General features: G+C 40.4%; 1 protein-coding gene across 3 annotated transcripts in view; it reads right to left on the bottom strand.

Annotated features, from left to right (window-relative positions):
- SHQ1 (SHQ1, H/ACA ribonucleoprotein assembly factor) overlaps positions 1–11,684 on the bottom strand; it is a 36,935-nt gene extending 25,251 nt beyond the window's left edge. The window contains exons 1-7 of one of the 3 annotated variants that reach the window (XM_085590296.1): positions 10,619–11,684; positions 8,925–9,107; positions 8,409–8,473; positions 7,843–7,965; positions 6,931–7,082; positions 6,132–6,244; positions 4,282–4,409 (exon numbers count right to left, since the gene is read on the bottom strand). In XM_085590296.1, the coding sequence (XP_085446422.1) occupies positions 4,282–4,409; positions 6,132–6,244; positions 6,931–7,082; positions 7,843–7,965; positions 8,409–8,473; positions 8,925–9,067 (724 nt within the window). In that variant the 5' untranslated portion in view covers positions 9,068–9,107; positions 10,619–11,684. The remainder of the gene's footprint in view (positions 1–4,281; positions 4,410–6,131; positions 6,245–6,930; positions 7,083–7,842; positions 7,966–8,408; positions 8,474–8,924; positions 9,108–10,618) is intronic. The other 2 variants (XM_085590295.1, XM_085590294.1) reach the window with 2 other exon arrangements.
- Positions 11,685–15,009: the final 3,325 nt, after the last annotated feature.

Below are 15,009 nucleotides of genomic sequence, written 5' to 3'. Positions count from 1 at the left end.
TTAAGCTCTGTTGTATTCATTTCAATGTCAAGCTCCAGCACAGCACTGCATGTACACACTCATGACTTTGAACGTCTCCAGGTGCCACGGATTTCTGTGGATGCCTAGATTATCTTATACAGGGATAAATGCACAATCAGGATCCAAATAAAATGAGGATTCTTAAGCCCACATTGTAGGGGACAAAAATCCAGAGGCAAGTGACAATTTAGAAAGAGTATAGCAGTTCTAACTCTGTTTTTTCTGTTCATACTAAGCAGGTCAGTATCACCCCTTGAATCACAACTACTGATGATGTATCTCTATCAGTAAATTTCTTTGTAAGTTGATTCTTCAGTGTAAACATGAACCATACTTCACTTTTAAACAGCAAAGAAACTCCCAGTGAAATTAATGAAATATAGCAGTAAAGTTTTCTTCCTTTAAAATTCGAACTCTGAAGCATCACAATGTCTACAACTGGACCATTAACACAGAAATTCCAGGTCTATTAAAAAAGAGCAAACAAGATGCAGACTAGAAAATTCTCAAAGGTAAATGCTACAAGATGCACCTTAAGTTGATGTAAAGTGCCAGATGTTCTAAATAAAATATCTTTCTCTGAGAAAATACTTGTGTTGAAACAAATTCTATCCATTGCCTATCATTTTTGAAAATTAATTATCCAGGCCTGAAACTCATCATTAACACATCCAAACCACCACCTACTTTGTTTTCCCCGTTCAGAACTCCCAAGTACATAGTGTGAAATTATCAGAACAATTAAAATTGTAATTACGTTTGTGCTGTACTAAGCCTGTACACTTTTGTGCACTTACACTGCCAAATTTTAGCTAACAATCTGTGCCACACTAATGCAAAGCAGCACTTGCTGCTACTTATCAAGTAAGCTAAATTAGCAAGTTTTTTGTAACTTTGATTTAAAATGTTTGGTGTATTTGCCAGTGGGAAAACCATGCCAGAATAGAAATGTGTGTTAATATACCCACATCTAAAGGAGTCAGACATTCATCTCACAAAGTTTCTGACAGATGAGACTGCAGACATTACCTTTACATTTTAATCACCTCTTTGACTTGTTTTAAGCTGGCCATTCCTCATGTTAAAAAAGAAGATACTTCAAATTGTGCTCCAGTGGCAGAGTGTCAGTAAAAGCAGAGTTTAATCTCTGAGGGGAGGATGAGGTCTGACAGCCAGAGGGTGTTTTGTTACAGCCCTACTGCTATTTTACACTGTGATAACACCACTTAAATCACTGGGAGATCTGTATCTCCAGACTACTATGACACTTCCAGCTCTAAATGTGTTAGGGGCACTTAGATAAAATGTGCTGGACCCACACAGAGAGCTGACTCAGTGGTCAGTTAGGAAAGTACAGGTCAGGAAGCACCTCTGACAATCTGCTGCTGAGAGCAGAGCCTCAGTTTATGATCCTGTCAAGCCAAGCCTTGAATCCTACAGCTCTCCCACAGGGAAAGAACTGAGTAGAACTGACCTCTCCTTCTCTTTTCTTCAAATTGAAATATTATATTACAATTTTAAGGTTTTCAAATGTGTGCTTCTACCCCTGTAGGTTAAGGAATCAGCAACATCAGAGAAGAAATAGTCAGCAGATTAGTCAGAATGAAGTTATTGAGATATATATATACTGATATAATATTTATCTTGCCCTTTAAATGCCAAAATATTTTATAGTGGAGCCTGATCATTAAGAGTTTTGCATGAATAAAAAGCAGAATTTCCTCACATAACAAAAACTGCTCTGCAGCAGGAAGGAATACATGACGCAAAGCCCTGAAAACTGAGCAAAGCAGGTAGACAGAAATTTGATAAAAAGGAAAAGTAATCCATCTTAAACATATGAATCCACCAATAATGGCATATATTTGAGCCAAGCCTTACTGAAAGGTGGAACTTCGAGAGGAAATTGCTTCTCTTTTTCTCTTTCTATAAAGAAATAAGAAAGAGAACAGTCACTGTAAGCATGAGAGGTTATCCTGAACAAAATAAGATATCCTTGGAGCATATAAATGTTAGATTAAATACATATGTCAGCCTGAGCCTTTGAAGATTATTGTGTTGCCTAAAGAGGAGTTTTTTACAGTAGTGCAACTGGAAGTAGAATAAAAATGAACTTTTAACCAAGCTGAATGTGACTGTTAGAAAATACAAACCCTTTCATCTGGAATCTGTAGAAGCAAGAAACTAATGTAAACTTCAACAGCAGCAGTGAGGAAGCTTTCCAAAAATGTTATTCCCTCATGGGAAAAGCTGTGTAATTAATAAAGCTTTATGGAGTATTACTTGACTGGAATGAGACATTCTAAGTGTGAACAGAAAGGGCTGGAAGAGAATACGCAGTAAGATGCAGAAAAAGGAAAAAAAGTCACTTGGGATAAGAAAAAATTTTAAAAAGACAAAATACACAAACCATGCACACAAGCTGGAGATAAAGTAAAAAGGTCAAATAAAAATATATTCAAAGTAAGGACAAGAGAGGTGAAAACTTTAAATGTTAATGAGAAGAGAAAACCAAAATGAGAAAAAAATTGGTAATGAGACATTAGAAGAACCTGATGATGTAAAAACAAAGAGAAAATAACCAAGGGTAAATATAAGAGCAGTAATCAACCAAAGAAAATCTTCAGTTAATTGCAATGTCATGCAAAAAATAAAAAATGTCATCTGTACTTCTAATTATTTCTTGCAGCCAAAGACATTATAAAGACAAAAGTAATCGAGATTTTGGTTCCAAGAAACCAATGAAGATAGTAACTGAAAAGACATCAATGTAAGTCAGGAAAAGGGAAAAAAACCCCAATTCTCTTTATTCAATGTTTCTGAATAAGAAAATAAACTTTTAAAAAATCTGATAATTTTTAATGTCTCTTTCCCACCATAAACCCACATTTACATTTAACCTGAGGAGCAACATGTCTTTATTCAACAACAAATCCTTCCTTCCCATGGGACAGTCAGGAATTGCTGATTAATTGCACCATTCCTCGGGCTGGGTAAGGCACTATAAAACCACAGGGGTCACATGCTGCTGGTGGTCAGATTCCAGCCTGGAACCACCTCCTGCCCATCTGCATTCCCATTCACGGGAGACCTTCTAGTAGAACCTGCACTCCCTCTCATGGTGGTTTCCTTCAGCACAGCTCACTCAGGGTTAGGAACCTCCAATTACTTCAGCCACTGTCTCAAACAGCACAGATGTTACCAAAACTGAGTTCTTTCCAAATAAAAGGGTGGGTTTGTTGGCATTAACATCACCCAAACTCCAGATTGCCTCTCTCATTATTTAGGTTGCCTCAAGATTCACAGAACAGCATGAGCCTCTCCACTCAGCCCCATGAAGGCAAGATTTTTTTAATTAAACAGATATCTGTTATTACAAATGGTATGGAGCACAGATGATCCTTCATAAAGTCTCTTTTCTGTGTAATTTCCATTTGCCAGGCTTTTGAGGAGTTTTTCTGGTTTTGAACCTAAAACCCAACAACAGACATGTTTTTCCTCAGTACCTCAGTTTGGAGGAGAAACATTCCTTATCAATACGATCATCCAGCAGCTCCTCATTTTAATTATATTCCTTAAGCCAAGAAAACAGGAGTAGTGTTTCATTTACTAAGGAGTGAATGGATAAAAACAAACAAAGGAAGCCCTCATTATTGTATTTTCAAGCCTCTTGTACCTTTGTCCAATGCTTTTCAAATCAAGTGTTTATGATGGACATAATTAACAATTTCAGAGGCTGAAAAGGCACCAGGAATGAAGATCAGATTACATTCACAGTAAAATACATAACATTTATCCAAATTCTATTTTTCTCCCAGAGAAAATGGGGAAGTGCAGGTATTATCAGTGCACTGAGAACTCCTGGTGAAGGATTATCATCATCTGCTTCAGGAATATCAGATTTTCATACAACTGAGGAAATGAACAAAGAACAATAGAAGAAAATGCACAATAGTAACTTGTAGTGCTCTCTGTAATCACTGTGTGCAGGGAGGCAGCCTCAGTTATCTGTTAGCAGTGTTCCCACAAGGTCACCTACTCACCCTGGAAAAATCCCTTTAGGTTTCTAAATGGACACAAAGAGTTTCCTTTGAAAATAGATCTCTGAGATCCATAAAGTAATGCAATAAATAATAAATATTGAATGCAATAGACTAATAAATTTCCTTTAAGAACAATAAGCTATAACACGGCACCACAACAATTATCATGCAAGCAATAGATGTGTGTGCATATATATATGTATATGTATATTCTCACCAAATGCAGGACTGTCATGTTCCTGATGACTTTCTCCCTGCAAGGCTGTCATCTTTTTATGAGCATCAATCCACCAGGGTTTGTACTTTAAAAGATGCTTAATAGCTTCATCTTCAAAAAAGTCAGCTCTAGGGAAAATAAAAAGAACTTTCATATGCTATTTATTTCAATTCATATATATGGGTACATATTAACACATCCATAGAATGCATCTCACTTGGCTCCAGGTTATTTTCCATGTTAGAAATGTGTTCTTTAAAGCAGAAAAGAATAATTATTTTAAAAAACCCAATATTCTCCTATCTTTCAGTATTCCTTCCTTACTTCCTCCACCTTTCCTGAGCTACCCAGAAGCGCAGGGAATTAATGAGCTTGCAGCATCACATAAAGCTGAACCAACTTGATTTGTTCTGAATGCAGCTAAAGGAAAACACTCCAAAGGCTTCTCAGACAAATAATTTGATTTTACTGGGTAGTCCTCCCACTTAAGAGCCAGGGAATTGGTGAGGAGGAAGTTGTGCAGCTGAAGGGTAAAGGTGAGGTAGAGATGAGGATGGACTTTAAGCAAGGACATGCAGCAGCAAGGTGGAAAACAAATTGTACATGAATTTTGGAAGAGACATCACCTCCATCTCACCAACACAAAGCCACTGTGGTAAAAATCTCAATCTAGTAATTCTGGGAGGATTTATCCTAAACGATTCAAGTTCTAAGTCTCCTCTTACCATCTGAGCTTTTTCAAGCCAAACAATGGTATAAATACTGAGAATTGAAAAAAAAAAAAAACAACCACAGGAAATTTCTCAATACCTTCTTCATCACCACACAAAACTTGGACACAGAATGCAATCTGCTTCCCTCTCACCCTGACAGATTTTTTTTTTTTTTTGGGTTGCCTCCCTTCAATGTCAAATCAACTTATCAGCCAGGGTACGTTTTCCTCAAGGCCACCAGAACAGTTGTTTGCCCCCATTTCTACCACAGCTTCTGTCCTCCTCAGGAAAACAATTTTTATTGAAGAAAGGCTGGTATCTGCTCTGAAACAACCAAGATACAGCCATTAAACTACATGCTATAGCTCTACCAGGCCAGAACACAGAGTCTAAAATTGAAACTTGAAATTACTGCAATTTACATCCCATTAGAGGTTAGGAAGTACTCCAGTTCTAGTGAAATGTAGTTCAAGAAAGCTCTTCTATTTTTTGTGTGTTACAGCAAGACGTGAGGATGCCTCTGAAATATGCAACTGAGGAAAAAATCCCGGTTTGCAAAGTTACCTTCTGAAACAACCCAAAATAGGTTAAGCCTTCCTGTCCCCAAAAAACAACACAGTACAAGTTCTTCCCACTGGCAACTACTCTCTTCTCCCAGCAGATCCATCTTGCCAGAATCAATTTATTAATAAATCTCATGGCCTTCATTTACTTATCTGAACCTAACTTCACCTGAAATACTCCAACCTGAAAAGGCACAAAGAATCATTTTCACTTCGCTACATGCAGTGAACCATAAAAAATAACACAAAGTTTTGGTCTGGACGTTTTCCTCATTCTATTTTAGAACAAGTTTCACATGATGAAGGCAAAAATCAAAGTAGCTAAGATAAAATTTCATAACTTCAAAACTCAAATTCCCCCCTCCTAGACAAGCATGGCTTATTAATCTTTCACAAGGTGAAAACAAAGTTCTGATCTGTCAACCCAAAATACCAACAGGGAATGGCTGCTCAGCTGCTGAAGAGGTAAAGTATGAAACAAGGTTCTTTCCAAAAGTGATCTTAAAACCAATCATTTGTGAAAAGGGAATGTGTTTCAGAGGTCCATGGCCAGGTGAAGTTAATCAATACTCACAGGTAATGATCAGGCTCAAACTTGGCAGCCTCAGCTGCCAAACGTTTCCTCCTACGTTCCTCTGCAGGAGTTTGGTCTGGATCCTTGATGTCAATAACATCACTGAGCTCATCCTGCAAATGGCAACAAAATTATAGGGCCAAGCCACTGGTCTGGCACACAAGATTTATTCAGGAAGAATTTAACGAGGATGCTTATCAGCATTGCACTGAAATCCCTAGAAAAGCTGCAATCTTCTAATTCAAGCTCCACTATGCAAATAAAACATCAAAATTCCAAGGAAATGCAATTATTTGAAGCTCCTTAGAACTCATGATATTATCAAGTCTATTCAGGCCATTTTATCATAAGGCAGGGAGGTTATTTTACATTATGATAAATTTGCAATGTTAAACAAAAGCACACAACCCCAACAAAGACAAGATAAGAATCACACATCATTTGTGACTTTTGAGAATACTCTCACTCTCTGAAGTGGCTGTACATTAATTAATAGGCAATTGCAGTGCCCTTTTAAACATCATTAGGTAGTTATTTCCCACCCCATTAATGCTGATGGGAAATGTATTTCTTCACAAATTTCATGGTAATAAATTAGTATGCATGTCCAACCAGAATGTAAATACTTTATTCATAAACAGCAATTCTACTCCAAGCCTGGGAATATTTTAATTCATACAACAGTAAGTTAGAGTTACACAACTGAGGTGAACTTTTCAAAGATTGTATTGGGAGCTAGGAAGCCTACACAGGAAGTTACCCAGAACTTCTAGGAGAGGAGAGGATAAAATGCATCTACCTGTAGCCTCTGGAACACCCCTGAGCGCAAATTCCCAAATCCATAGGGGTGCTGCAGTGGTGAAGGGCTTTCTTCATAAGGAATCTGTTCTATTTCCCAGTCTAATTCTTCTTCATTCTCTTCATTCTCTACCTCAGCAGAAGCAGCTGTATCTATGGAATGGTCAGAAAAGGAAAATCATCACATGGAAAAATACATACTATTTCTTCAAAAGGCTTATTGTGCTACTAGTGCTTGCCTTTCTTATTTTACTGCATCTTTTAAGAAATCTCACTCAACACTGGGTCATACAGATCTGTAACCACAGGTCCTGCTTCAGACTCCCCAACTTTCAAAAATTAACATCAGAAACATTAAATTTTAAATGTACTCACTCAGACTGAAATACTTGTCCTACTGAATTCAACAAGATCAGCATCTGATGCTAGGAGAACCCTGACAGAACCTAAGCGATCTTATCAATAATTTAAGGCACAATTAAAAAATCAGAGACAGCCAAACATTTTTGTGTTTTAAATACTGATGTTAAGCAAGACATGCACCAGAACCATGCACTATGGATTTAATTAGCTTCTCACTTGAACTAATAGTCCAGCTGTAGTTTGTAAAAAGCAGGAGACTCAACTGTGTGTGTATTCGACAGCCACTAGAGGGGTACAAAGACCTACAGAGCATTAGCATATTTTTAAAACACATTTTGGAAAAATTTAAACATAACTAAACCTCTAAGGTTGGCATGTATATCATCTGCAACGTATTTATTTCTGCTCTTATCCATACTTTGATTTATTCACACCATTCTTGTACCTTGGACTAGTCAATAATAAAAATATTTTGTATCACTCTAGAGATCAATAACGTTTCATTACACACATGTATCATCTTGTATAAACCAGATTGATTTTGTCATACCCATCTCTTCTACCAATGGTTTTGCTGATCTTGATTTCTTTGGTGCTAAAAGAGATGTCAGCATATCCAGCCCCTCAAAGTATTGGCCAGGAACCTCCTTGGGCAACTGGATTGTAAAAGTGCCTTAAAAGAAAGTGAGAATATAATTATTGCATTAAAATATCTGAACAGGCAAATGTGCCTTTTCCCTCTATGAGAAAGGCTCAGAGGAAGTAGGACACATGCAGGTAACATTTTATTTTTCATTGATCCCTGTGCATGTTTTTAACCTTATTTCATAACAATTCAGGCTTTTAATGATAAAACATGAAAGAGAATATTTAACTACTTGAAGTCTCCTGACTTACATTGTATAAACACAAACCAACTGAAGTAAGCAAGCTTTATTTCATTTTTAATCCTTACACCAATCCACAGAAGCTACATTCACCAATCTGATTATTGTTTTAAGTCATGTAACAAAGGTTCTGCAAGCAACAGATTTATTGCTTTATTGCCTTCTTTTTTTGTTTTAAAGCATAAATTACTGAAAATAGCAACATTTTTTTTGACACAGATACCAATACCTTCATCTGTATTGTAAGATGCTTTTTCTCTGCCGTTCTCTACAATTCTTCCAGGAAGTGTCAATCTGCAGGCAAAAAATGAGATGCCTCACTGAAAGCCTGACTAATTCTGAAGTTGATGTCTCAGCCTATAAAAATGTAAGGCACATTCCAAAAGCAGCACAAAAGACTTAACTCATCTTCACAGTAATGGAATCCATGCAGTTCAATCCCCCTGGATTCCTCCCAGGAAAAGACACACTCTACAAAATTTACACCCAGAGAGTTGTCTGGCCATTTATAATTAAAAAGCCATTGTGCAGTACATTTAGAAAAGTATTTCTTTCAACTCCCTTTAACATGGTTAAATGCCTAGGAACAAAGAGGGCAGATCCAAAAAACCAAATCTTGGCATGAACTGAGCTGTCTGTAGTCAGCAGAATAAAAGCTGCAGATGAAGAACATTCTGAAGGGACCACAACTAAGTTCATTTCCTACCATGAAGACCAACTTTTGAAAACTTTTCCCACTACTTGCCTGAGAAAGTATGGCTTAGCATAAAATTTGAAATCTTCCCCTTCAAAGTAAATGTCAAACTCTGAAGCTCTGGCATAAGGCACTCTGATTTTTACTGTAAGGAAATCCGGGTCCTGGGTCAGTTCAAAAGCTGGAGTTATCATGATGAATCCAGCAGGAAAAGCAAACACTGCTTGTGTGGCCCTGCAGAAACAGGAAAAGAAACAAATTATTGTAGCTTCCAGTTTACGAGAGTGAGTGGTGTCTCTCCAAAATTCTGTAAGAACATTTCAGATTCCCACATAATGATCCTCCATGTGCTCAAGAAGGAAGCACTGATGACAACAGCAACAGCATCCAAATTTTATCAAAAACATGAAGGAACCACCTCTCTGCACCTTAGTGAAACAACTGGATGTAGAGCTGGAGTACAGGAAAGCACCTATTACATTCCACATGAAAACCACATGAAAATTCAGTCCTGAAATTTTTCAGCTTTTTATAACTGTTATTTATAATTTCACACATAGCAGATCTTAGACCTTTGCGGTTCTCTAGTGAACTGAACACAAACCACTATTAAAAAATCCTAAAACATAGTAATACTTCCAAAAAAATAGAGCTGTGTTTTATATTCACAATCATATTAACCAGAATATGGGCAGAGTCAAGGGTAGTTTAGGTAACATCCCTCAGAACCCTATGTATGTGTATACAGTGGCATGTGTACATATTTAGCACAAGAAAAAAAATTTATATAATACTACTCATCTAATATACAAGTGTCTGACCTTTCAATAGCTTCTCACTTCAGGTTTAATTTAGAACCCATTTATGGATTGTTTGGGGATTTTGTTTGCTTTGGAAGATGAGTTTACAAAAGGTCACACAGTTTTGACAACTAGCTTTGTAAACCAAAAATATTCTAAATATTTAAACAAATAAAACCAGAATATAACTATTATTTGGGAAATAATTACTTTTCACTCACTTTCAGTTACCTTTACTAAACATACTCCCATTCTGACAATTTCACAACAGCCAGAAATCATTAACCATTAATGAGGCTAAATTAACAGAGCACCCTTTTTCTCGTATGGGTAATTAGCCTTATTTAGCATGAATGAAAAATATTAAAAGCTCCCATTTCACAATATCACATGATTCCTGGGGCAACATGCCCCGCCCCGTTCCAGGCTGAGAGGCTGCCAGGTGTTTTGTGGAATTGTATTGATAGTGAAAGGGTTTTAAAATCATGGAGATTTAGGGTTTGAAGGAAAATTAAGCTTAGTAGGCCCTGAGAAAATACCCTGGGAACGTGTAGGCCTGCACCTATGTAGCTAGTACATGATGAATGATATCACTGTTAGATGTGATGATTGTTTAGTAATTAAATATAATTACTGTTTAATCATAAGATTAATAATGAGAAACTGTGGTCAGTGGCCTAAGAAAGATCATGAGAAACTCATGCTTGAATAAAGTTAATGTATACAATAGAACAATATAAGTTTAATATGTAAGTTACATAACGATAGACTATAAAAAGCATTCAGCTCAAAAGCCATGTCAGAGTCAGATTTGGGTCTGTACCCCTGATTCCTAGAGCTCTTCATCAATAAAAGCACCTGCATATAATCATATCCCATGATTATGTGTTCCTGAACGCTGACAGTATCTAAACAGGAAACACCTGGCTTGTAGAATACCTATACCTGTACACCAGAGTCACTTTCGTGTGGATTTTCTTCTTCTCTCAACACCACAAGCACAGCTAGGAGGTACCAAAACCCCAGTAGCTCATTTGGACTCTTCAGTGATGACGTGCATTTTTATTTTCCCCAGTCAGAGGTTCACAAATAAAGAGCAGCCTCCAAACCAGGCCCAGCTCTCCCTGTTCTGCATTCCTGCTGCGCTTGGAGCATCCCTGGCCCAAATCAATCACCCCAAATCCCTCTTTGGGGGGTGCTACACAAATCCCTGATACCTCACAGCTGAGGAACCACTGGGACACAACACTCAGACCCCAGGTATCCTAAATAATAATCACACTTCCCAGCCTCTCCTGTGCATTAGGAAAAGGCAGCAGGGAAAGGACAGGGATGGTGCATGCGAGGCGTTAAACACAGAAGGGCTGGGGTTGAGGGGACCCCTCCAGGGCACGGTCACCTGGAGCAGGTGGCACGGGAACCTGTCCGATATACTTATTGCAGATTACTTTGTAAGGTCCCCCGGTGAGCTTGGAATGTCCTCAGAGGCAGACCCCACACCCCCCGGGCAGCCCGCTCAGCGCTCTGCCACCCGCCTTGCCACAGTTCTTCCTCACGCTCAGGGGAAACTTTCTGCGTTTCATTTCACGGGCATCCCCGAACAGTCTGGTCCCCTCCTCTGACACCTCTTGGCGGTATTGACGTACAGTAATCTCATTTTTCTCTTCTCCAGCCTAACCAGCCCAGCTCCCGCGGTCTCTCCCCATCACAGAGATGCTCCAGCCCCCTGCGCTCGACCCTCTCCTCGTCCTTCCTGCGCTCAGGAGCGCGGAACCGAACACAGCCTCCCGCCGGTGCCCTCGCACCGGGCCACGCGCCCATCTGCGGCCGTACCCTCCCTCAGCCGCCCAGCAGCGGGCCCTGCAAGGGGACAGAGCCCTCGGGGAAGGCGGCTGGCAGCGGGGAAATCCCGGGAAGAGCGCGGGGAAGAGCCGCGGCCGCGCCCGCCCGCGTCACTCACGGAGCCCGCGCCGCTCCCGCCGCCGCTTCCCGCGCCCGCCCGCACCGAGGCGGAGCCGCGCATGCGCAGCCGCGCCGGCCGCTCCCCTCACGGCCGCCCCCCTCACGGCCGCCCCCCTCATGGCCGCCCCCCTCACGGCCGCTCCCCTCACGGCTGCCCCCCTCACGGCCGCCCCCCTCAGCGCCCCGAGCTCCGCCGTGCGCCGCTCGGTGTTTATAGCCCTGCTCCTTCGCGGCACGAGCAGCCATTCAAAGATTTCCTGTCAATTCTTGCTGCCCGTCCATTTGGTGGAGTCTCATACGCGTGCGAGAGTTGTTGGAAAGGGAGCGATTGGCAGGCAGCGTGGCTGTGGAAGGCTAGGTCGTTTAGGGTGAAAAGTCGTAATCCGTCATCTGGACAGACGAAAAGAATGAATTCTTATCTGCGATTGCCAAAAACATCTTGCAAAGACTGAGCATATTTTATTTCAGCAGCTGCTTTTATAAATGAGTGTGGAAATTGAACTTGAGGGCGTTAGGGAGATGGTTTGTTTCTTTCCTGTGACACCACTGGTTAATCCAGCACTAATTCCTGCGAGCAAATGTGCTATTTCTGTTATGTTTACACTCCTCTGTCTCCTCCTTTGCTGCAGATAAGGTAGAAGATGAGTAAACACAAGAGTGACCCCACGAGCACTGTCAGAGTAGGAATTCCCAATTACACAAAGCTCTTCTGAGCCACTGGATTAATGCAAACACTGACAGGGTGAGCAGGGGACAGATCCTGCTGGATCAAAACAAATACAGCACGGAGAACAAGAAAATCCAAGAGCAGAAAAGTTGGTTTAAAAGCTCTAAGTTATTAAATATATCACCTAATGTAGAATTAATCTAATTCTTCCACCCTTGGACCATGAGAGGTATTCTGGTTCTAGATAAATGTCTACATTTTAAAATGCTACTGTCTTACTGTCCTGTCTGAAATGTATTCAAATATTTTTCCTGGAGGGAAAAAGCGTGATTATGCAACCTCTCCTAATAAAGTTTTCTTAAAAGAAAAAAAAAAAAAAGTAAACAAACAATCCTGCAGACTGGAAATCCAATGAATATGTACTGAACTGAGCTAGCAGTTCAAGTATTGCACAAAAATGAAAGTGTTTGCTTCAAAATAGATAGTTCTCCCCACTGATTTAAAATTGATGGATGGTTTTCAAACTCAGCCTAAACTTCCTTGTGTCCCAGTTTTTCACGTGCAGAAATTGAAGATGCATCGCATATAAAAAGCTTTTTTTCATGTTAAGAAGTAGTGATACGTAATTTCAGATGCTGATTTGTTTTGGACCTAGGCCTACAGTCATGTCCTCAGACACTTTTGATGCATATCCAGAGAACTTCAGCACTAATTAACTTTTAGACCTTACAAAGTAATCTGCAATAAGTATATTGGACAAGAAGCTGGATTATGAACCAGTAGGCACCATCTTCTCTGGATAAATTCAAATTTGCAGGACATGCCTGTGAAAGATAAAGAAGTTTAATCTGAGAATTTATTCTTGTCTGACACTTTCAAAGACTGCCTCAGAATTATTTTTTTAGAGCCTAAGAACTCCCAGCCTTTTTTTTTTTTTTTGGTGCCAATACTTTCCTTGTAACAGAACTATTTATATATTGATTTTTGTGAAGAAACTGGTGCATCAGCCATTTTACTTTTCCATCCAAGCAAAGGATGAAGTAGCATCTCCAAGGAATGAGTATTGCTTTCTTCTGTAAAATTCATACTGAATTTTTTTAGAACTGTCATGAAAATGTTTTACATGGAAATTTACAAAGACTACATCTTCTAGTGCATCTTTCTGATGAAGGGAATTATGCTGGTATATATTTAATGGAGCACAGAAAATTAAAATGCATTATCTACAATGTTTTGGGCAAGTAATTGGGACAACTTGCTGTTTGCTTGAGAAATAGAAACATGAAGCTTTGCAATTGATAGGCAGAATTGGCTCTACTTTGCTAATAATGAGTAAATCTGGCAATCTTGGAAATGGTAATCCAAAACAAAATAATTTAGAGAGCATAATGGACACATCTAGAGAAGAAAGTGATTGTATTGATGATAGAAAAATCACACATTTGAACAGCTTGAGGATTTCAGCCACTGGTACTCTTTTTCATTAAGTATAATGTTTGGTAGGGTTTTATTATAGTCCATATATTCTTGGGAAAGAACATATGTTTATGCATTGTGGTTTTGCTGTAGTTTCTCATTTAGTATTGTTATTTTCTCTTAGCATGAAGTAATTTACATTTTCATATCTGGCCACAATCCGAGTTGGATGAAACTCTTGAAACAGTAGTTGTTCATTGCATTTGGGCTGATGGTAAGGCAAAGCACATTTTGGGACAGCACTGGTGAAGGCATGTGGCGTGAGCAGTGTAAAATGGACAGGCCGTACAGTTCCGCTGCCAAGTGAATGCCACTGTCACTTCCAGTGGCTCCATGAGGGACACGAGGCTCCTCCTGTACTAAACTGGTGAGGCTCCACTTTCCCTTCTGTCCTCTTTCCAATGTTGGTGTCTCCATTCTTTGCACAGCTTGTACTCCAGCTCCATGGGGCAGCAAGAGTCCTTGTATTTCTGTCACTCTGTACATTTCAAGGTCGTAAACCAGTTTATGACCAGGATTTACTTCTGTGAAATTCACTGTTGTGATTTCTGCTGATGTCCCACAGCAGACTGGCTAGGATGGGTCACACGGGGACAAAGCCACCCACAGGTGAGTGAGCAGCTTGTTCCTTCTACAACTATTGCACTTGATCGTTTACCTGCCTTCGGTGCAGGTGGAACGAGGAGTGTGCAGTCCCTGCGAGGGATGAACTGGGGCTGCAAGGGATAAAAGGGGGCTGCAAGGGATAAACTGGGACTGCAAAGGATGAACTGGGACTGCAAGGAATAAACTGGGGGTGCAAGGGATTAACTGAGACTGCAAAGGATGAACTGGGGGTGCAAGGGATTAACTGGGACTGCAAAGGATGAACTGGGGGTGCAAGGGATGAACTGGGACTGCAAAGGATGAACTGGGGGTGCAAGGGATGAACTGGGACTGCAAAGGATGAACTGGGACTGCAAAGGATAAACTGGGGGTGCAAGGGATGAACTGGGACTGCAAGGCGGAGGGAGGCTCGGTCTCCCCGTTAGCGCAGGCAGAGGAAACGCGCTGTCGAGGCGAGCTCCCCCTTTTTCTCCTGATCGCGCTCACGCTCCCCCAGCACTGCCCACCCGTGAAACCAAAGGTGCCTCTGCGCGCCCGCGGTCCGTGCCCGGCGCTGCTCGCCGCGCCGCGTTAGCGGGCACCTCTCCCGCGGCACAGCCCCGCGTTCCGCCGCGCCCGGCCGCTC

The sequence above is a fragment of the Lonchura striata genome, chromosome 12 (assembly GCF_050655825.1).
Source record: "Lonchura striata isolate lonStrDom1 chromosome 12, ASM5065582v1, whole genome shotgun sequence".
Lineage (NCBI taxonomy): Eukaryota > Metazoa > Chordata > Aves > Passeriformes > Estrildidae > Lonchura > Lonchura striata.
The sequence above is the reverse complement of the archived record's forward strand: the minus strand, read 5'-3'. Positions and strand labels throughout refer to the sequence as shown.